We start from the raw sequence: 23457 nt of genomic DNA on the forward strand, positions 1-23457 counted from the left end.
GGTCGGCAACATATATCATAACTCAGACTGACTCACAAAAATTATTTTTTGCTTAAGGCTTACTTGGACTCGGACTCACTAAAATTCTTAGCAGGGCTCAGTCAGACTCAGACTCACCAAATTCTACTCAGACGGGCTTCCCTGAGACTCAGACTCACCGAAATTTAATTAGTCGGACTCGTTCACTCACTAAAGTTCTGTTCAGCCAGACTCACTCAGACTTATGGTTCAGTCTGTGTAAGTCAACTCACGAGTCTTCCGACCTATGATCATAAGCAAAACTTGTAAGGTCCATGTGCTGAAAGACCTGGTGTCCTTAATTACAAAATGAGCATGAATACAGAACAGTTCTGGGGTTTTAGATGTCAAAATCAAAATCTGATTATGGGGCAGACTGTAGCGGTGAACTTCACGTCAGTTCTCACAATCTGAGGTTATTTAACGTGCATCTAATGCCTCGTAGAGAAGTATTTTTGCATTATATTTTCATCGAAATGCAACTATTCTTGTATATAAGGCCAATGCACTGGTATGGTATAAGATTTTAATGTAATAACTTGGCTATGAGATGCTATAATGGAGGGCTTCAGATTAATTTTGACCACATAAGTTACTAATTGTCCACAAATTAGACAAAGATGTGGGGTGAAAGACAGCTTTGGTTTTGACATATATTAATTGAGGCAGGATAATGTTGAAAGGCAAAAAATTACCTAAATACCAGTGTGCATCATGCAGTCAAAGTCTGGGCTGAATTTGGCCTTTTATTAGCGCATGACAGCAAACAACATAGATAAAAGTTTACAGAAGAAAACGCACTCTTTTCACCTATGTGCTTGATGTCACTGCATGGTTCTTTTAATATGTTTTTTCAGTGCTACCTGTCTCATTAAAAAAATATTTCAAAGCCTTCCGAAAAGAACACACTTATTGCCTGGTTCCGACAATACAAGAGACTAAAACATGAAACATTCACATTACAAAAAATGACTGGTAACTGTGATACGCTACAATAATAAGCATTTGAAGAGCTCACTAAACTTCAACTGCTAAGGAATTGTTAACATCCGTATACAATGACAACCTAAGAATGCTGTGGCAAGTGAGCCTTAAAGAAAGACATGTGCCAGCAAATCACTTTCTCTACCTTGTCCTCCTTTTGTGCTACACCTGTCCACCTTGTGACACCGTGCAGTGGCTTGAGCATTTCCTATAAAAGAAGCATGCAACTCAACCCAACTAGTTGTGTTATTTCTCCATCACCTCTCCTTGAAAGGAGGTTCTAGCCACCACATTCCTTATGAATGGAAGCAGCTGCCTTACAACAGAATGGACAGGGAAGCAAAGCAATTGGCCAGTCCATGATATTTGACGTATTCCCCTAAACTCTTGACCTTTCATTGATAGAGATTGCACGCAAGCAAAAATGCAAGTTCTTCATAAGCGGAGAGCTCAGAAGCAAGCAATAAAACAGCCCTTACAAAAGGTTGAGCTGCAAAAATAGCATTTACTATCACATTGTTCAACAAGTTGAGCATGCTCCAGGGTATCTGTGTTGTAAGTACATTGAAAAACATTGTAAGGCATGCCCTACACGTCCTTGCCAATGCAATACTTTGTGTTCTTGGTGCTCCTGTTTTGCCAGACTGTTTTCTGTCCTTTCTTGTATGGTGGCCTGATGATCTTAATTAAACAATTCTCACAAGCTTCTTGCACTAATGGTCCCCATCAGCCATCACCAGCATTAGTTAGAACAGGTCTAAGTCTCCACTTTTCTCAAATATAGCTGTCTGGTAACCTACCATATGTTTTACTTGCAAGTGCAGCATGACTTCCCGTGATATGCTTTACTTAAATATGCCATTACACCATCAGGACCGAGTGTTACTCTAACCATAATATGGCATGTGAAACATAAAAAAAAAAAAATGAGTAAGTCTGCAAACCGCATAGCAGGCATTTCGATTTTGAAACTGGAATTTCTTTTTTTTTTGTGCGCAAACAAACAGGGACGTCCTTGTGGTGGAACTTCTGTGCAATCCACCACCAAGCATGCCTTTTGGTACGCTTTAATATGGATGGTCATGTTCTAAAGAATCAGATATTCCGGAGGCAAAGCTATAACAGTTGAACACACTTTATCCAGAACTTTTGTTTTGTTAAAAATTAGTCTGGTACATGTGGCAAGAGAACAAGATAAGTTTTTCATGTAAGTTGTTCACACACTGTGCTTGTACTTCATCATTGTCAAGGCTATTCTCTCATTCAGTGCAAGTGTATGCTTGAGTGATTCAGAATACTCTCATTGCATATCACGTGCGTAAAAAGATGTGATGAAAATCCAGTTGGTGAGTTCATGTTCTCGGTGATTAACGAAGCTGCTTGCAAAGTCACCTGAGGTAATTTGTATTAGCCTTTTCAGTAGCTCCGCTGGGTGGAGTTCATGTTGGCCAGGATTTCTGCCACTTCTTCATTTCCAGTGTACACGTTCACCACAAGTTCCTCACTCTTACACTTGAGATATTCTTGGGGTGTCTCCTGCAGTAAGAAAATGAGTGCAGCAAGCATGTTTCTTAAAGCAGATGTTCATTTGACCTAAACCGCAACTTATTTTGTATTTTAGTGATTAAAACGAATTGTCGTGCCAAAAGGAAGATTCAGCAAGTACACTGAAGCACAGAAAAAAGCAATCAAGAACACCAACAAAAAAACAAACAAGGTAATTATGGTGAAAAAAATTCTACATTCGAAGCAGCAGCGTAAATACAAAAATATCTAATGTTACACTGTGACCTCTATGGTAGTGCTGAAATAAGCACGTTGATAGTTACCAGTATGAAAAGTATGACAATGGTGGCCTTAACACAACAAACCACAAGTCTGCTCATGTGTCATAACACACACATGTGAGCTACTTTACATAAATATAGTTAATATTACAAACGAGTCAAATTTATCATATATTCTTTCCATACCAGTATTTTCACAGAATCTGATAGTCCTGAAAACATATCTTCAAAAAGTGCTGTACTCAAAAGAGTCATGAAATGTACTTATAATATATTCTTAAAGATGCACAGTGCTGAAACTAAAACTGTATCATTCAAAAATTTTCAAAAACGAGACAACTATATAATGGCGGATGTCACAAAGATCTAAGCCTATATAAGCGGAGTGATGGTCAAGGCCCTTCACATTTCAGCGGTGCACAGCATGCTTCACTGATGCTGTTTTTGTGAAAGAAACTGCTTTGTGAAAAGAAAGACTGTATGTAGAAACACTGCAGAAAGGAACCACAGAATATGTCACTGAAAGAAAAGTATAGCATGATTCAAGAGAAGGTAACGTCAAACCTGAGATCAGTAAAGAAACAATACTTTCGTAAAGAACTCTCAGAGAAAAAATGAATGTAAGGAAAACATGGGAGATACTGAATGAACCAATGAATAAATAGGGGAAGCTAACAACTGACGAAAAAGTGAAAGTAAACTTCAAAGACAGAGATTCGCATAACCTAGCAGCTGAGTTCATCAAGCACTTTTTAAAGTTGTTAGAATATTTGCAAAACTCTTCAGTTTATGACAGCGCTAGTGATGAGAATGCCATTGTTGCATCTCGCTTACATTTGGGGTTTCTCCTACCAATGACTGAAAATGATATTAGGAACATATTGAGCTCAATGCCCATCACTAAGTCAGTTAGGGGGCATGAATGGTATTAAGCCTTCAGACATATACAAACATTGTGAAACTCAAAGGGATGATACTGCATATCATAAACAAGGCCTTTACGACTGGTATATTCCAAGAAAGTTTTAAGTATCTGTTATTAGGCCTTTGTACAGTAAAGCTAAGAAGGTGATGTTATGAACTGCAAACCAATATCATTGCTTCCAGTAATATCAAATATCATATAGAGTCTTTCGCCAAAATTATTACAACATTCCGTGAAAAAAAAAAAAAAACGGTCTGCTAGTGAAATGCCATTGACATTACACTACGAAGAAATCCCGGGATCCTAGCCATAGACAGCTGCACTGGAAAAATTAATGGAACTGGGCAGGCCATGCAATGCGTAGGGCAAATAACTGGTGGGCCATTAGAGTTATGGAATGGATGCCAAGGGAGGGGAAGAGAAGCACATTCAACGACAGCAGAAAGTTAGGTGGCGGGATGACATGAGGTAATTTGCAAGCTCTAGTTGGAATCAGCTAGCGCAAAACTATCGCGTTCCACTCTTAAAGGCAAAGCTTAAGCATCCTCCAAGTTTTTACTGTGCTTGGCATTGCAGAGTGCTAGATTATAGCACTATAGTCAAGGCGAGAGAAGACAAGGCTCCTGTACAAGTTCAGAAGGAATTTTCAATCACTACCCCAAGTTGTGCTTGATAGCGCTTTAAGAGGTTCATTGTGCTTACATGTTTTGTCTTCAGGTATTTAATATGGGGAATAAGCTTAAGTAAGCTTTGAGTGTATAACGATTCCTAGGAATTTATGTTAGTTGCAATACTTGGCACTGGTGTTAGGCCATTCTTTTTTAAGAAGAGTATGCAAATACTTTTCTGGGTACTTAATTTAAGCCCATTTTCATCTGCCCATTTGGACAATTTGTTTATACAAATTGCACTTGTCATTCGCAGATGGCAATATTGCATGATTTGAAGCCTATCTGCACATCATCGGCATAAACAGAATAAAACATTGTGTGTAGAATGACTGCATGCTGGGAATTTATTTTTACAATAAACAGTGTGCAACTAAACACGGACCCTTGCGGCACGCCAGTCTCCTGGGTGAATGGCTTAGATAAAGCTCTGCCCACTCTGATGCAAAATGTGTGCAGCTAGACAGATAACTTTTGATAGTGTTTAACATGTTGCCACAGGCACCCATCGTGGAAAGATCTCCAAGAATTTTGAAGCGCCATGTCGTATCATAAGCTTTCTCTAGGTCTGGAAACACTGAGAGACAGAACTGCTTATGTACAAAAGCATCTCTAACGTATGCCTCAATATGAACAAGGTTGTCTGTTGTGAATATGCCTTCCCTGAAACCAGATTGGAGGGAGTCTAGGATATTGTTAATTTCCAGAACACAGCTCAAGCACCAGTTTACCACTTTTTCAAATAATCTGCAAAGACAGCTTGTCAATGCTATTGGCCTATAACTGCTGGCTAATGATAGCACTTTGCCTAGTTTGAGTATGGGGATAATAATACTTTCCTCCCAAGAGGATGGAATTTAGCCAGCTTCCCACATGGTATTGGAAGCACTTAAGAGCGTATTTAGAGTATCAGGGTGTAGATGCCTAATCATTTCATACATTATACAATCGCCACCTGGTGCCGAGTTCTTGCAACAGTTGAGAGATGCCTGACGTTCAGCAAGACTAAATGGTCAATTGTATGCCTTGTTTCGTGCACATTTGCGTTCGAGGGGCTGTCACTCTGCACATTCTTTGAACTCCAGGAAAGGTTTGGTGTAATGCGATGCACTTCGTATATATTCAAAGTGTTCATCCAGAAAGTCTGCCTGACCTTCTAGGCTATCACAGAAGAGGAAATCTGCTATTAGATGTCCTCTTCCATTGCAACTGGGAAGGATGTATATAGAGTTGATAGTGACTAACTTATCAAGCGACACCGCTCGGACAGCAATTGCCTCTAGGAGCGTACAGAGTTTTAGTTCCTGACAGGCAATGCCTCTGTCTACTATGAAAGTCACACCACTGGATGGTGCGGCAGTGTCACTGCAGTCTTTATGAAAAATAGTGTATAGTCGAGAAAATAGGTCTGTTTCTTGAACACACAGCAGCCTGGGACTAAATGTGCAAAGGAGCTCTTTAACGGCATCAAGTTTGTGAAAACGGCCTCTGATGTACCAATGAATTATACGAGTGTCCATATGAAAAAAGAGTTTTGTGCTGTGTGTTTAAGAAAAGAAAGCTTACAGAGCCTTTTTTGGGCCCTGTGACGCAGGGTTTATCTTTTTTTTTGGAGCAGTCAAGAGATTCTTGCCTATCCTTAGGTATTGGCTGTGCTGTCTGGTTGGGAGCCGTGTCCATTGCCCTTTGCGGGGCACTGGACGGCCACTTCTGCAAAGAATGGGGAAGGCCTTGTCTCTATGGATGAAACCCTGGAGGCCACCAGCCCGGAGTTTGATTGGCCTCTTTTGGATGGCGGATCAGTGTTAACTGTAACTGCCAAGGGGCCAGTTGGCATTGCTGCTCATTCACTGAGAGCGGGCCAGACAGCTGCCGAAAGTCATTGTGACGCTGCTCCTTGACGCGTCACTTCGACAAATCTATTTTTTGGCAGGTAGAACACCCACCTGCATGTCTCTTTAAATGATGTGTTCTCTTTGACTTTCAGTGCATGAATTTCTTTTTCTTTTTGCGATGTAGGGCATATGATGACCACGAGTATGCGGCATGCTATTCATCACAGTTCACACAGTGTAGATCCTTCTCGCATGTTTCAGATGGGCGTCATATGTGCTGCGTTTATTAGTACAGGCCCCTTGACCTTGCCAGTTCTGGGAACTATGGCCGAATCTTTAGCATCTGAAGCATATAAGAGGGTTTGGTACTTATGGTCTTACACGGATCTTTGCATACCCGGCCTCAATGGTCTCGGGTAGCACACTTTATCCAAAGGTAAGAGTTAGATGTTTCGTCTAAATTTCTTTTACATTGTGCCTCTTCTTAATTAATCTGTTTTAAGTTAACCACATTTTGTTCTTTCCGTGCTTCCAAAAGCTCCTCCCTCAGTGTTCTCCATCAAGTCGTCTGAGCTGAAGCTTCAGATGGTTTTCATGGTACGGTGAGGGGCGACTGCAACTGGGATTTCTCCGGAAGACACTAGGTTAGGTAGCTTTTCGTACTGCTTTTTATCATGGAGGTCCACGAGGAGAAAGAGAAATGATAAGTTAATGAAAATGAAAGTGGATGAAAAAACAACTGGCTGCAGGTGGGGCACAAACCCATGTCTTTGCATTACACGTGCGGTGCTCTTATCAGTTGAGCTACTGCGGCACCGTTTTCCCATCCACTTTCTGGGGTACTTATTTTTATCTACTAGAACTAAGCCTGGGACTGTTAGCCAGCGCCACACTTCCCGGCCTTGACGGTGTATTTGGAACATCCTCTTTTGGCCGCAGGCATCCCGTGTACATGATCATTTTGGATGAAGGCAACTGGTTAATAAATCCACACATGCTACCTGAAGGCATCAATGCTGCGGGATTCGAGGCCTTGCTGTGTAATGAACAAGCAGAAAGGAAGCCAAGGGCCCTATTTTTGTTAGTCATATCATAAGAAGCCAACAAAGACACCAACGACAGCATAGGGGAATTTACATGGATTTATTAACTGAATTAAAGAAATTATAAGATCATGAAAATGAAAGTAGATGAAGAAACAACTGGCCAGAGGTGAAGAACGAACCCACGTCTTCGCACTTCGTAGAGTTGTAACCTCAGCCTATAGCTTCTGTCATACATTTGGAAACGAAAAACAGTGAGATGACTCTCAGTGTCTTCTCTGGTCTCTCACTGTGTGTTCTCTATCTGGAGGCCAAGAAACTTGAAAACATCAGTGCACCCTGTTTGTGCGTGCGACCTGGGAGTTGGCGGAAGGAACTAGCCATGAAGGTATTCTTATTTTGGCAGTAACACCAGCCACCCACCATGGAGCCTAACAAGGAGATGCCGCAGAACGTGCAAAACAGGTCCTGGAAATGCCAGTTGTGCATTACTGCTATAACCTAACATGGTACAACCTAGATTGGTTACGTCATCCACCATTAACTCTTGCTGCCTAGAAAATCACCAGTTAAACGAAGTGAAGAGCAGAAAGGAGAGATGGAAAGTGATCGAGAAGGACGAGTATTGGAGAGGAAGACAAGAAAAGGCAACTACCGATTTTCCCCACGATGGGTCAGTCCGGTGGTGCTGTTTATGTGAAGCTGAGGTTGAGGCCAAAGAAATGTGTTGCCTTGACCGAGGGGCCATAAAGGTCCAAACACTCAGCATCGGCACAACCTCCAGTATCCCCTTTTCCTCAGACACGGCCAAGCTGCACATGGCTAGACTTCGGAGAATCCAAATCCCCATGTGCTCCGGTTTTTGGTGTCGCAACACACCAAACACCTGCTGACGCAGATGCTCCTGCGGGCTAAAGTCTTATTCTGGCTGTACAGCATACCCTACATAAGCATTAATTACTGTTTGATGTGCATTAAAGAGTTACTGCAATCCTTAATTTGGAAAGTGCTTACTGTCCTCAGAGAAATGTAGCGCAGTCTCTGTGTTACTCAACTAAAGAGTACGCTCACTGCAGCACAGCTTGTTCATGGCGATGTCTTAATTTGAAGGAACACAACATAGAAACTGTATCACTCAGGTCTCGGGCACATGAAATGCCACCTAGATAACAAAGTGATTGCAGCTTGTATGTCAAAGTTTCACTTTCATGCACACATGATCCACCTGCTTTCATGAGCACCTGTGGGTTAATACTGCGCATACTCACCTCTAGTATGTCTGGCTTTATATAGCTCTCATTTGGGCTTACAGGAGTGCCAGAGGTAGATGATCCAGCACCACTTGTTGCTTTCTGCATTGACATGAGTGAAGATACATTTACAAACTTGCTTTTATGATGACACAATAATGAACAATTATTACCTCTCAGTAGCCAGAGTGTATAAGAAACAACACTAAACGAATGTATGGTTGCAGACAGTTTCTCAACATCAGCATTAACTATTTCAAAGTTTTCTAATGTTCTGCAGTGTTCTGTAAGTGAATGAGAAAGCACACAACTTCAATGTCAACATAAAGCCTTCATAAAATGCAGAGCTCGAATGACTAAACACTTAGTCAGTACTGTCCAAGCAGCTTGCAGCAAGGTAATGCAGTGCAATAATAATCAACTTCAATTTTGTTTACATAAAGAATGGAGAAAGATCTCAACAAAAAGAAAAAAAAAACTTCCCACTTGACAGAGATTTCAGTACCCAGTGCGAAGGGAACATGCAGCAAGTAGACCAATGTCAGACACAATACACTTTCAAACACATTGCAAAAAGTGAGTCGGATATTTGCGCATGCCTCGTATTTATGCAGTAATCAAAGTCTGACAGATTGCTTAGCAAGCACTTAAAGCAACTCTGTTATCACTTGCTGTGGACATAAATATATGAATGATGCCTGCAGGTTCAGCGTGTGTGATGGTGTTACAGGTAAATAAAATGGCACACCTTTCACACACAGTCACTTCAAGTTTTTACAGGCACAGCATCCAAATACCTGCAAGTGGCCTGCAAATATTTGCTTCTTGCTTGAAGATTAATATGCAGAAAACAAAGATAATGGTGAACAGATTGGCAAGTGAAAAAGAGTTCAGGATTGTCAGTCAGCCTCTAGAGTCTGTGAAGGAGTACGTTTACCTTGGTCAACTAATCACAGGGAACCCTGATCATGAGAAGGAAATTCACAGAAGAATAAAAATGGGTTGGATCACATACCGCAGACATTGTCAGCTCCTGACTGGAAGCTTACCATTATCATTGAAAAGGAAGGTGTACAATCATGCATTTTACCAGTGCTGACATATGGGGCAGAGACTTGGAGACTGACAAAGAAGCTTGAGAACAAGTTAAGGACCGCGCAAAGGTTGATGGAACGAAGATTGCTAGGCATCACGTTAGGAGACAGAAAGAGAGTGGTTTGGATCAGAGAGCAAATGGGTATAGCCGATATTCTAATTGACGTTAAGAGAAAAAAAATGGAACTGGGCAGGTCATGTAACGCACAGGTTAGATAACCGTTGGACCATTAGGGTTACAGAATGGGTACCAAGAGAAGGGAAACGCAGTCGAGGACAGCAGAAGACTAGGTGGAGCGATGAAATTAGGAAATTCGCGGGCACTAGTTGGAATCGGTTGGCGCAGGTCAGGGTTAATTGGAGATCGCAGGGAGAGGCCGTTTATAAAAGTGGACATAAAATAGGCTGCTGCTGATGATGATGAATGTATGGGGCCTTAAATATAAAGCAGAAACCTTATGTTACTGTATGACACTACACCTTTGAACGGTGCTGCCTCCTGCGAAGTCTCTCTTTGTCCCGCTGCTGGCATCTTGCTGCCTTTGAAGCATCAAAAGTACTGGACTGAGGTAAGTTCCGGCTAGGCACCGCTGTTTTCTTGAGCACACGGCGGGCGCAATAGATTCCTGAAAAAAATTGCAACAATGGCAGATATTACCATTGCATTCCTGACAATTGATATACCCAATAAGTCCAATTAAAAGGCCATAAATGATACTATCATATATATTACACTGTGATCAAGACAGCATAAAGGTGTTGCTGGGTCAAACTGAACAGCCACTGTCGAGGCGCACTAGCCGCTTCGGGCGAAATACCATTCGCAAATGAACACCTCATTCTAGTTAAAACACAATATTGACGCAACAATCTTTGAACCAAAGCGATTCCTTGTTGTTTTCCTGTTCTCTGCTATAACAAACCGTGCAATCAGTAGGTCAGATCTACTTGATCCGAGCTTCCCGTAACACACCACTCTGTGTATATATGCAGTTGTCCGCACGATGCATGCAATTAGCGAGGTTTGCCGGCAACGTTACTATAGGAACGTGAAAAACACACTGAAGAACGCTTTAAGTAAGTATGCTATACATGCATGTAGTGCTTTTCGAACAATCCAAGGTTTGTTATCACTAGCTGAAACACGTACCACCACTCTATTAATCGCAGAGCAAGTTAGATGCTAAATACCATGGCTGATTCCATCAGAAGCCGCTTAAGTGTGAAAGAAGAGTGACCCTAGTGAAAGAATGCCAAGCTAGTGACAACAGCATCAGCTGGTGATTCACGGTGAATAGCAAAATGATTGTATACTTCTGACTGGAGCGATGTAGGCAACTGTGCAAAGCTAAATATTTCGCTTTAGCAAACATTTTTAACTGTGCAAACAAACGATTTTAGAGGGAGCAAACAAGGACAGGTGCAGACTTGTAACTAATTTTTATTCCTCATGGACCACATATAAGTACATCCCAAAAATACACCACTGCACGTGATGTAAAAACAGAATCACACACACACACAGAGACACACCTTACTGTTCATGAAATACGAAACCTAACTACGCTCATCAATAAACCTCATCTAACTGCTGTGCAGATAAACAGGTGTCGCAATCATGTCCCTTCTTTCTTATCATGACACAATCATGTCCCTCGCGTAACTCTCTCACGAGCGAGTGTACGATATAAGAAACCTCAGTTTATCTGCACAACAGTGAGATGAGGTTTACTAATGAGCCTAGTCAGGTTGCGTATTGAATGAGCATAAAGATACGTTCTTTTAATTTCTTTATTTTGTTTTTGCCGCGCACGCGCAGTGGTGTATATATCTGGGTTGTACTTTGTGGAAAAAAAATTTGTTGCAAGACTCCGCCTGTTCTTGTTCCTTTCTCTGTGGTCGTTTGTTCGCCCAGTTAAAAAATGTTTGCTCGTCCAACAACAAGTTCTTCTAAACTAGTTAGCTTTAGCTACAGATCGATTTAGTTAAAGAAAACAAACAAACAAACAAACAAACAAACACAAGATCAAGTAAGTTCTCTTACCTGGGAAGAAGTAGTCATCTGGCTGAAAATGCCGCGAGCATACAACCATTGTTGGCGTTACGGGCTTGCCCATCCGTAGTTTCTGGATCCATAGCTGCCTTCTCTTCGCCTCGTTGGCTTTTGGGAAACGATGGAATGACAACTCATGACTTTTCCATCTTGTAGATGTGCAGTATGGCACGCTGCAATGCTCTTTAGACTTCCTTTTGCAGGGTTGCTCTGGCGACGACGTCGAAAGTAAGGTATCCATAAACGCTGATCGAAACAGAGCTTGACAGGCTACCGTGATTACGGCATTCACTCGTACGGCGCGCACGGATCCCAGATAGAGTGCTTCGCGGCGCGGCCGCGCTGTGGCGTGTTTGGTGAAAATTGAGATAATTGGCGATATTTTCATGGTTCTTCTTCTCAGAACATGCTCCGTATACATTGTTTGCGTCCTGAAGACCATTGAAGCTTAATTAAAAGTTGTAAACTCCGTCTCATGTAAACTAATAATGTGGAAAACGTGCGGAATCTTAATTCACAATCACTTCTAGCCCATGCAGCTCCTAAAAGCATAGCCTTTGAGATTCGCCATTGTTTTTTGGGGGCAATTGTAGCTGGAATTTAGATTTGGACACCACCTATAAAATTAAATATATAAATTTAAGTCTTCTCTATGAGCCAAAGCACTTATTTCTTACTTCGATAAGTCCATAACGAAGCAAACATATACTTTGTGTGCTTAGCAGACAAGAGAACTGGCGCGCCATGAACAATTTTACGCAGAACGTAGTTTCATAATCATCGGCAGAGCGCGCTGCCGTGTTTTTGACAGCGTCGCCATCTGTTAGCCGAGTTCCAAAATTGCAGCGGCTTATTTCGTCTGTGGTCGGTGTGTCTGCTTGCCATAGGTGCTGGTTGCGAAGTGGTCGCTCAAATGCAGCTTTCAACGCTAGTATTCCTAGGTACGTTCGGCCAACGTCGTAGTTGAATTTTTTCTAATAGATCGTTTGAAACAAAGCCTTAAAAGCGAACTTTGGAAGCGCAGTCGGGGGCAGCCCTGTGAAGGCGGTAGTAAATACAGCGCCCAGGCGCTTCGCGTCACATGATTGTTTCGCTTACGGCCGGTGAAGCTTTCTTCGTACCTTTTACACTAATTCTCAGTCATTTCATTACAACCTTTATATTTTTTTTCTAGACGCTCACGCAAAATTTTTACTCCGGCTTACCCTTACTAATAGGAATAATACACGCTCACCATCGTTTATCAAATTTAATTCATTGAGTTGTTTGCCATAAAGACGGCCGGCGCTCTGATAAGCACGATAGTGTTGTCTCATGTAACCATGAATGTAACTGCAGTTAGAATGGAATAACGGTGATCTACAAGCATTGCAGCTGTTAGTGAATCTAGGGGAACCCGAAAATGTTAACGTGTAAAGTGCGGCGTGATTTGATGCAGTCCATGTAAACATGAACTGATTGATGTGACCGTTCTGTGGGCGCAGGGCTCTTCTGGCCACTCCGTTGATGTGTCGCTCCGTCTCTCTTGCAGGTTTAGTGGGTGCAGTATGTGCGACCGAAAGGGTCTTCATTCCGCTCGCTCCTCAGGCGGTGAAATTCGTGGCCAGCGAGACCATCAAGTCGTCGCAGATCGGCGATGTCCTGTCGAGCATTCTTGGTTTTACAGTTAAACCGGTAAGCACACTGTCTCCATAGTCTTCGCTTGGGCTTTTAATCCCGAGAGGAAATATCCGCCAGAGTTGATCTGAAATAGGACCTACAGGGACCCTGCAAACGTAGGAGAGACTTGTTCTTTCTTGTGGAAATAGCCTACTTCAAAAATATTCCTGTCCGACGACAGCCCATTTTGATACGTGTGTTGTCTCTCCATGACCTCTTCAGTTGCCCGTGTACTTTCATAATAACTAGACATCTAGTAGCACAGGGATATCGTTTTCAAAATCAGAAAAATCTGTTTCAAAGGAAGAAATTAGCACTTTCTTCCTGAGCATTCAGAATAAAATGATGGCAGATACATTAAGTGAAGTTGTGCTCTCGGTGGATGGATGCAGAGATTCATAAACATGATTCCCACAAACTGCCTCATGGCATCAATGAAATACTGATATCAGGTCTTTGTTTTCTCTTCTCCAGCTTAATCTAATGCACATGAAAATGTAGGACTTTTTTTCAGAAACACTCTTGCATCTGCATACTTTGCCTCCATAGCTTTCCCTTCCTTGCCATAGAAAGTTGTCTGTTAGTATAGTAACAAACACTCAACGCTTGGTCAGCTTGTTGTCTACTGGCCCCTTGAAAAAGCATGCTCTGCGCTTCAATACGTCATACAGGCAGAATGCATTTGCGACTTAGGCCATGCTAATAGATCTTCAAGGTATGCCTTGAAGGGTTCTTCATGGTGATATAACTTCAATCCACCTGCTGCAGTGACTTGGTGGAAGTGGCATTCTGTTACTGACAAGGTTGTGGGATTTAATTCCAACCATGGCATCTGCATTTCAATTGGGGCATAATGCAAGAACAGTGCATACCGATTTAGATGCATGTTAGTAGTAATAGCAATTTATTGTATTCAAACATTGGTAGTCCAAATTAATCCAGAGCCCTCAGCTATCGCATCCCTCATAACCCACTGCACAACTTTGGCACATAGCTTCAGTGAACTTTCAAAGGTGCCAGTGCCTTGCATGATTCCCATAGATGTCTGCTATTGGCCAATAGCTGACATAAATCAAGAAGGATGTTTAGATCATTGTGCCTCTTCCTACTATTACTGTAATAGAAGTAAGATTACTTTGTAATAATTAATTATGTGTAATTGATGCAGTTAACTAAACAAGCTGAAGTAAGCAAAAATCTGCGCAGTGAATTTCAATAAGAATTATGCACTACCGGAAGAAGCCGACTATCGTCTGTCCACGCTCGGCCTCATCTGCCCACGTACAAATGAAACTTTGGCCACGCTGCTTATCATTGTTGTAGCCATTGGGTCTCGCTAATTTTAATTAGTTTTGAATGCTCAATTTGCCTTGAACCACGGGAAACTTGAGCCTGGACCACGTGCCTGCTGCGCCTCATGAAGAATGGCAGTTAGCATCTACAAGGGACGCATGCCACCGTGCATTCACTCCTGGCCAACATTACTCCTGGCTCCTCCTGGCTAAATGCCTTGGCAGACATCGCTTCGTATTTAGCTATTGATAACACTTCAAAGTACTCAATTTAGATTGTCTACTGTTCCTGCAGGACAAGGTTGATCCGCACCACATAGCACGGCCAGGCTGGAGCATACGACTGCCCACTCCAGCCCTGCTGTTCACATAATAAACTCACTACAGTTGCTCATAGCTGCATCTGCTGCCTACCGTAGATACAGCGACCACCGCAGAGTGCTGTCACTAGACCTCTTGCCGTCGAGATATGCTGAGAACCGTGTGATTCTATTGGTTTCTGTGATTGACAAGCCTTAGGGGCCAGCCTCTGACTAGGACAGGTCATCTGCTTCCTGAGTTGCACACCGTTGAGTCGCGCCACTTCAGGGTCAAAGCTTGTTACGTTAGGAATCCTTTCAACGCTAGTCCGGAGCGCGGCATCCATCACTGAGCTGATGTGTGTGCTGCTGACATACTTGCACGAGCAAAGACAATGTTTTGTTCAAACCTCAAAAATTATGTGATTGCCATAGAGATTTGTGCGAAAGGAAATGTGCTACCCACACCTTCTAGTATGGGAAAAAAACGTACTAGATGTGTGCCGCTATCTTGTACACTGCAGCACAGCAAAGTGATGACTGACATTACCATAGTACTAACAGTGACTGAAAATATGTGTTGCCAACAGCGGCCATCAATTTCTGCTGAAAGAAGTACAGCATTGTGATGAAACAGAAGAAACACAACAGGTGACTTAGCACCGTAGGTGGGGCACCTCAGCCAGTGCCACTTTGTTCCTTCAGAACGGAGGACATTGAGGAGGAATGAGACGGATAAATATTGCGCTCATAGTATCTACATTCTTACTGGCCTTCTTGAAAAAATTATTTGCTAGTGTATCCCTGGGTGACACAATCTTGTTCCAAGGTGTTTTTGAGGGTCCAAAGAAAAGTGGTTCAGGACACCTTTCAAGGGATCATGTGGTGCTACGATAAGAATTATAAGATTTGGTGCTTCTCATAGTCTTTAATCTGTAAAACAACCAATACTCGTTTCTTGTGGCATCAACAAACCATCAAAACATTTGCAAGAAGCATTTCTTTCTTGGATGCGAGGCTTGACATCATATGGCTCATCTGCAATGTGTCCAGCGGCTCTCGGAAAAAGCCAGTGTTGTGCAATGAGTCTATGAAGCCCATGGAACCATGTTATGTGTGAAAGTACAATAGTTAAACTCAAGGGTGACTGGGGAGACATGTGATGTCACTGTTTACAGCGGAATTTCAAGCTTGCTTGAACAATGCATCAAATAAAGCTTCACTATCATGCCGATTTGGTCAGCCTAGCTCTATATATACAAGCTTCTATTACATAATGTCACAGTTCGCCACATTTAACGTCGCCCAACCCTTTCTTAAAAACAACCACTGCAGTAGCTTAGCACTAGGCTAAGGCATTGTGCTGCTAAGCTCAAGGTTGCAGGTTCGATCCTGACCATGATGGCCACATTTTGATGGGGGTGAAAAGAAAAGAAACTATGCTTGTGTACTTAAATTTGGGTGCACATTAAAAAAACCCAGGTAGTCAACATTAATCCGGAGTCCCTTACTATGGTGTGCCTCATAATTCCATTGTGGTTTTGGCACATAAGACCCCAGAATTTAATTAATTTTTAATTAAATTGCTTAAAAGCAGCTTGGTTGTTGTTGCTGAAGTGCTTCAGCACTTTACAACAAAGCAGTGGCTATGACGTACTGCTGCTAGACCTTAGGTCATTAGTTCGATGCCCAGCTGCAGTGGCAGCATTTTGACGAGGTTGGAATGGAAGAACGCTCCTGTACTGTGCATTGGGCGGGTGTTCAGGGGGTGGTCAAAACTAAGCCCTCCTCTACAGGGCTTCTCATAACCCACTGTGCGGTTTCAGGATCTCAAGACCTGATGATTTTTAATGTTTTACAATTTGCACAGCTGGCACAGTTCTATGTAGACAGCAAATGTAGGTTGCTCAGCGAGGTTTGAGTGCCTAGAGTAATTAAGACAGGCAAGATTTTTTATGCATTGAATAAAAATTGCCAGTGTTCTCTGAATCAAAAAACAAAAAAACCAAGGAGTGAGCGGTAGCCTTTGAGTGAGCTGGCAAATTGATTATATTTAATTTTTTTTTTTTGCTGCTGTGCCAGTTTGTTGAAAAAGCAAATGGGCTGCCATTGGTGGCCACATTTGTAGCTTTCGTAGGCCTAGTGTGCACATGCATGTCTCATGGCTACTGACCTCGGCAGCACACTGGTGAAGAATGTCACGAAACACTTTTGAGATGCTTGGTACCTGGAGTGAGAGCTTTGGACCCACTATGTCATTTTTTGTGCTCATGGGGTAGTGTTATAGATCATAAGTGTAGGAGCACCTGCAATGGCATTATGTTCCTGCTAATATTTTGCTGGTTGTCTCCTGCCTCGGAAATGTCTTGATGTAGCTTGAAGAGAATACAAAGCACTTCAAATATCGGCTGTTTACCTTAAGGCAAGATGGCCCTTCAAGATGTACAGGTTTCTGTAATGTGAGCACATTGATGGAAATGTATACTATTTATTCATAGTATAGAGAAACGTGGTCTTGCCAGCACAAAATAGAATGCACATTATGACATTTGGCACCCAGTATGGGCACTTTGTTTACAAATAATGAAGATTGCAGCATCCATTGTACATGTGCAATTAATGACATTGCGTCTGCTAATATATCTCCATGTTCTGCAGTCTGACCCCTGGAACAGCCTAGCACCTGTGAACCCTTTCAAGGTCCCCAAAACGACCCTCGTACTGGACTTTGATGGCTTTGATGGCGACACAACATTGGATGTCTCGGGAAAAAATTTTCCTCTAGAAAACGTACGTACGCTTGTATTTGCACCACTCGTGCTAGAACTTGAAGCTTGCTGTTCATGTAATCATGAATTAAGGTGGGTTGTGTAGTCATTACTAGTGCTAAAGGCTTTTCACAGCTCTGAAGAGACAAAAGAAAGCAGTTCTTTTGTGACTTTGGAGAGCAGCCAATGGTTTGGGAGGCTGAATGTACTGCCGAGCAAAGCTTGCATTGGCATGTGAAGGGACCCACCTATCTCACTATAGGGACCCACTATATCTATGGTGGCTTAGTGCACATGGTGTTCTGCTGCTGAGCACAAGGTTGAGGGTTCGATTCGAAGCCACAGTATTCCGGTAATGGCAGATTATAAAAAAAAACATATCTGTTTCATCCTAAGGTGAGAGCAATAACAAGGTTTAGTGTTCCACTGAATGTGTCTTGAAATGTTAGTGCGATGAGGAACGTGCCAGTGGTGCTGCAGGTCTCGCTTCTCAATGGCGCACAAAATGGGACCAAAGGAACACCGTCGGTGTTGTTCAATGTCCAAAGAAAGGATAACATAAATTTAGCTCAATGTTTACCACGATGTTGTGTGCACGCAGCTGCTCAGAAGAAACGTTAATGTATGTGCATGCACACAACGCTCATGTCAGCAGTGGAAACCAGAATGCTGCCCTGGCTCCGGTAAAACCGGTTGAGTGAAGTGCAATTGTGCTTCCACTTTGCTTCGTCACTTCTAAAGCCCCTGGAGGCCTTCTAACGTCCCTGGAGGCCTCGTAGTCCTCCACGTGTGGACCACACGTGCGTTGTTGATAGCAGGACACCACAACAACATTGATGGTGCAGATGTGCCTCAAACGTCCATATACCTAATTGCTATCACAATAAAACACTTGTGTACTGGTTTAGGAGCATGTTAGAAAAACCTGGAAACCCTCCCCTATTGCTTGTCTCTCGCAGCCTCTGTGTGTTTCTTTGGTATGTCAATACCACAATTTGATTTGACACATGAAGTTGTCCTTATGAACTTTTGAAATAAAGAGCTCATTTTTGAAACAATAAGCTGCTAGTATACCTGCATGTAACTGTTACGTCTGCCTACTTACATTCGTTAAGCTAGTAGGCATGACAGAAGAACAGCATTGGCCACTACTGCATCCATTGGCATACATCATCCTGGCTAAGGTTGCTTAGTCAGTCAGTGGCTGATAATAAAAATCTAATTACTGCAATTGAAGAAGTGTGCCACGCTGGACTGGTTGGTTCAATATGGCTTTTGAAAGTAAACAGCCCAGAAAGCGAAGACAGAAGGAATGGACATGTTCATTTTTTGTGCTGTTTACCATGGTGAGCCATTGCACTTGAAGACAAAAGACGCACAGTTTGACTGCTTTTATTAGGCATTTCTACCAATGAACTTGCTCATCCCTTGACACTGTTTTACCAACAAAATTTTTGGCACACGGCATGCTCTGTTTCGACCTCGAAATTACCATTTTGTTAAATAATCTTGTATGGGGTTGACTATCTCGGATGTCATGGAGAGGCTGCAAGGTCACAACCCATTCATGGGCTTTTGCAAGCAATTTAGAATGTTTTTTTTTTCTTCAATGTTTTGCTCTTCTCTAAGAACAGAACAATTGCTTGCAGATTTTAATGACTGTAAGGAAGGGCTGCACAACACTTGGCCCATTGGGTGCATGCAGCTCACCGTTACATATTTAGTGGCACCTGGCTGAGTTCGGACTTGTAGGGTGCACTGGTTTTCCAATCAGCAAGTGGCCATATGAGGAAAAAGCTACAATTTTGGCTGTGTTCCAATAGTCGCCATAAATGGCAAAGTATACGGCTTTGGAAGAGGACCCAGTAACCCAGGAAGAGGACCATAGTGTTGAAGCAATGAACGACAATCTTATGGGCATCATTAAGGAGTGCGCAATAGAAGTCGGTGGTAACGCCGTTAAACAGGAAACCAGTAAGCTATCGCAGGAGACGAAAGATCTGATCAAGAAACGCCAATGTATGAAAGCCTCTAACCCTACAGCTAGAATAGAACTGGCAGAACTTTCTAAGTTAATCAACAAGCGTAAGACAGCGGACATTAAGGAACTATAATATGGATAGAATTGAACAGGCTCTCAGGAACGGAGGAAGCCTAAAAGCAGTACAGAAGAAACTAGGAATAGGCAAGAATCAGATGTATGCGTTAAGAGACGAAGCCGGCAATATCGTTACTAATATGGATGAGATAGTTCAAGTGGCTGAAGAGTTTTATAGAGATTTATACAGTACCAGTAACACCCACGACGATAAGGTGAGAGAGAATAGTCTAGAGGAACTTGAAATCCCACAAGTAACACCGGAAGAGGTAAAGAACGCCTTGGGAGCTATGCAAAGGGGGGAAGGCAGCTGGGGAGGATCAGGTAACAGCAGATTTGTTGAAGGATGGTGGGAACACTGTCCTAGAAAGGTTGGCCGCCCTATATACACAATGCCTCATGACCTCGAACGTACCGGAATCTTGGAAGAACGCTAACATAATCCTAATCCATAAGAAAGGGGACGCCAAAGACTTGAAAAATTATGGACCGATCAGCTTACTGTCCGTTGCGTACAAAGTATTTACTAAGGTAATCGCAAATAGAATCAGGAATACCTTAGACTTCTGTCAACCAAAGGACCAGGCAGGATTCCGTAAAGGATACTCAACAATAGACCCTATTCACACTATCAATCAGGTGATAGAGAAATGTGCGGAATATAACCAACCCTTATACATAGCCTTCATTGATTACGAAAAAGCATTTGATTCAGTCGAAACCTCAGCAGTCATGGAGGCACTACGGAATCAGGGTGTAGATGAGCCATATGTAAAGATACTGGAAGCTATCTATAGCGGTTCCACAGCCACCGTAATCCTCCACAAAGAAAGCAACAAAATCCCAATAAAGAAAGGCGTCAGACAGGGAGATACGATATCTCCAATGCTATTCACAGCGTGTTTACAGGAGGTATTCAGAGACCTGGAGTGGGAAGAATTGGGGATAAAAGTTGATGGAGAATACCTTAGCAACTTGCGATTCGCTGATGATATTGCCTTGCTTAGTAACTCAGGAGACCAATTGCAATGCATGCTCACTGACCTGGAGAGGCAAAGCAGAAGGGTGGGTCTGAAAATTAATCTACAGAAAACTAAAGTAATGTTTAACAGTCTCGGAAGAGAACAGCAGTTTACGATATGTAGCGAGGCACTGGAAGTGGTAAGGGAATACATCTACTTAGGGCAGGTAGTGACTACGGATCCGGATCATGAGACTGAAATAACCAGAAGAATAAGAATGGGCTGGGGGGCGTTTGGCAGGCATTCTCAAGTCATGAACAGCAGGTTGCCACTATCCCTCAAGAGGAAAGTGTATAACAGCTGTGTCTTACCAGTACTCACCTACGGGGCAGAAACCTGGAGGCTTACGAAAAGGGTTCTGCTGAAATTGAGGACGACGCAACGAGCCATGGAAAGAAGAATGATAGGTGTAACGTTAAGGGATAAGAAAAGAGCAGATTGGGTGAGGGAGCAAACGCGGGTAAATGACATCTTAGTTGAAATCAAGAAAAAGAAATGGGCATGGGCCGGACATGTAATGAGGAGGGAAGATAACCGATGGTCATTAAGGGTTACGGACTGGATTCCAAGGGAAGTAAAGCGTAGTAGGGGGCGGCAGAAAGTTAGGTGGGCGGATGACATTAAGACGTTTGCAGGGACAACATGGCCACAATTAGTACATGACCGGGGTAGTTGGAGAAGTATGGGAGAGGCCTTTGCCCTGCAGTGGGCGTAACTAGGCTGATGATGATGATGATACGGCTGAGCAGACAGCGGTCCCCTTAAGCCTTGTTCCAATCCTGACGAAGCCATCAAAGTGGACAGCTTTGCAAAGACAGCATCGAAGTAAAAAATGATGCAGGGTACTTTGCTGTCCAAACAAGATGGCTGAGGAGCATGTTTGAGAACTGGGTGGGAAAGTCGTCTTAAAGAAAACTGTGGTCACGTTTTCTTACGGGCGCAAATGTAATCTATATAGCAGGATTGCAACTGCTGCTCACTAGTTCATTTGTTCATTCGTTTGTTCATTCGTTTGTTCATTCATTTGTTCATTCATTTGTTCATTTGTTTGTTTGTATGTGCTATTCGCTTACATTGACAATCATTGCGAATGTCTTCTGCATAATATTTTGACACTTGAATGAAAATGGCTTTTTTTTTCAGTGATTGCTAGCATCAGACAACATTTTATAATTAGAAAATAAACGTTCATGCATGGGGAGCAGAAAGTGCAACACTGTAACTTCTGAGCATGTTGAGAACCTCCTGGCGCAGTTTCAGCAATGCCTCAATTCATTTGGAGATGGAAAACGGAGCGACCATCTGTTTGTCAGCCATTTCCCAGGGACACAGGAAGACTGCAGCTCCTCAGTGCAGCTAGAGGTCATCAACCTACAGTGTTAGCTGGAGCTGAAAGGCATAAACAGGGAGTGGTACCTTGTTTCGTTTTATAGAAACCTTATTAAGAACAAGTACGGAAACGTAGCTAACAGCACCTTGAAACTGCTAGCTATGTTTCCGTATTTGTTCTTATCAAGGTTTCTATAAAACCGAAGGAGGGACTGCTCCTTGTGGCAGCACTCTCCGTGGAAGCCCTATATCTGTGAATGGAAGCTCTGTTTAATGTGTCTTAACAAGAGCCATCTTCTGGATTCTATTTCCGACAGGACAGGACAAGAAGTGTTGATGTCTGCAAACACAGACAGCCTTGACTGCTCTCATAGCCTTACTTTGCTTCTTGCTTATTGCATTTTTGGATGAACATGCACGCTGTGCAATGCCAGCTGTACTGAATATTGATGCCTCACAATTAAATTAATGCACTGTTTTTGAAGTAACACACATACACAGAGGTGCCTTTTGATGGTATACACTTTAATTACTTGAGCTGCAGTTCACTTACGCTGAAATTGGGCTGCAAAACTGATTTGAAAGTGCAGATGGTTTTTGTCATTGTAAAACTGAGCCACCAGCTTAGTTCCGTTAGTCACTGGCAGAAGGTTGAAAAATGCTTTGTTGCCGTGATTGTTTCAGAGAACTTGCACTTGCTGGACCGGGGTTCAGTTGTTGCACACTAGTATTGTACTAGTACACTTTCATTATTTCATTAGAACACACTGTGGTCCAACTGCCATTGTGTAGACATTGCCGAGTGTCTTATTCATGCCTTCATTTTGTAGGATGCAAGCCTTCAGCAGCAACTGGAGCTGCTTTCCGAGAGAACACTGGAGAGGTTTGCAGAGCAAGAACCTGTGGTCCTCTACATGAAGACAGGTGAAAAGGTGCGTACAACGTTGTCTGTTACTGTACGTTGTTATTTGCACTTCAGAGGGAAACAAGGAATGCGTAATGAAATGTTTCACATAGGTGTGAACAGACAATTTTTGTATGCTTCACAGGGGCTCTTTTCCTTGTTGCTCAAGTTGATGGCCCTTGAAATTCCTTTAATTGAAGGAGTTCGTCAATGCTATGTAGCATATTAGTGTGAACATACTGTGGGCAAGGGTACTTTTTCATGCCATCCACGGTGCAGCTCGGCCCACTTTTAAAGGGTACATGGGAGTGTAGAGCAAGTGCAGGATTTTTTCTCTGGCAAGTGTACAACCACCTGGCTTTGTAGCAGATGACGTGCAGTTTGGTAGCGCTGGCGCCTGTCTACACCCCTGTGACGTAGTGTTGGCC

General features: G+C 42.6%; 2 protein-coding genes across 2 annotated transcripts in view; one reads left to right on the plus strand and one right to left on the minus strand.

Annotated features, from left to right (window-relative positions):
• Positions 1-744: 744 nt before the first annotated feature.
• On the minus strand, positions 745-12023 carry LOC126540328 (uncharacterized). Its single transcript, XM_050187122.3, has 4 exons — positions 11650-12023; positions 10086-10231; positions 8529-8612; positions 745-2538 (listed from the first exon to the last, which is right to left on the minus strand). Exons 1-4 carry the CDS (start codon positions 11897-11899, stop codon positions 2419-2421), a joined length of 600 nt encoding a protein of 199 aa, XP_050043079.3. The 5' UTR covers positions 11900-12023; the 3' UTR covers positions 745-2418.
• A 466-nt stretch (positions 12024-12489) lies between these two features.
• The window catches only part of ATP6AP2 (ATPase H(+)-transporting accessory protein 2), a 44647-nt gene continuing 33679 nt past the window's right edge, over positions 12490-23457 (plus strand). Inside the window, exons 1-4 of the mRNA XM_050187121.3 lie at positions 12490-12599; positions 13190-13332; positions 17567-17698; positions 22956-23057. Coding sequence (XP_050043078.1) covers positions 12572-12599; positions 13190-13332; positions 17567-17698; positions 22956-23057 — 405 coding nt within the window. The 5' untranslated portion in view covers positions 12490-12571. The remainder of the gene's footprint in view (positions 12600-13189; positions 13333-17566; positions 17699-22955; positions 23058-23457) is intronic.

Source organism: Dermacentor andersoni, chromosome 2 (assembly GCF_023375885.2).
Source record: "Dermacentor andersoni chromosome 2, qqDerAnde1_hic_scaffold, whole genome shotgun sequence".
Classification (NCBI taxonomy): Eukaryota; Metazoa; Arthropoda; class Arachnida; order Ixodida; family Ixodidae; genus Dermacentor; species Dermacentor andersoni.

Coding starts and splice junctions, on each gene's coding strand:
- LOC126540328 (XM_050187122.3), bottom strand. CDS start 11,899: ATGGATACCTTACTTTCGACGTCGTCGCCAGAGCAACCCTGCAAAAGG. Junction 8,613..10,085: donor GGAGGCAGCACCGTTCAAAG/GTGTAGTGTCAT, acceptor ATGTCAATGCAG/AAAGCAACAAGTGGTGCTGG. Junction 2,539..8,528: donor TAAAGCCAGACATACTAGAG/GTGAGTATGCGC, acceptor TTCTTACTGCAG/GAGACACCCCAAGAATATCT.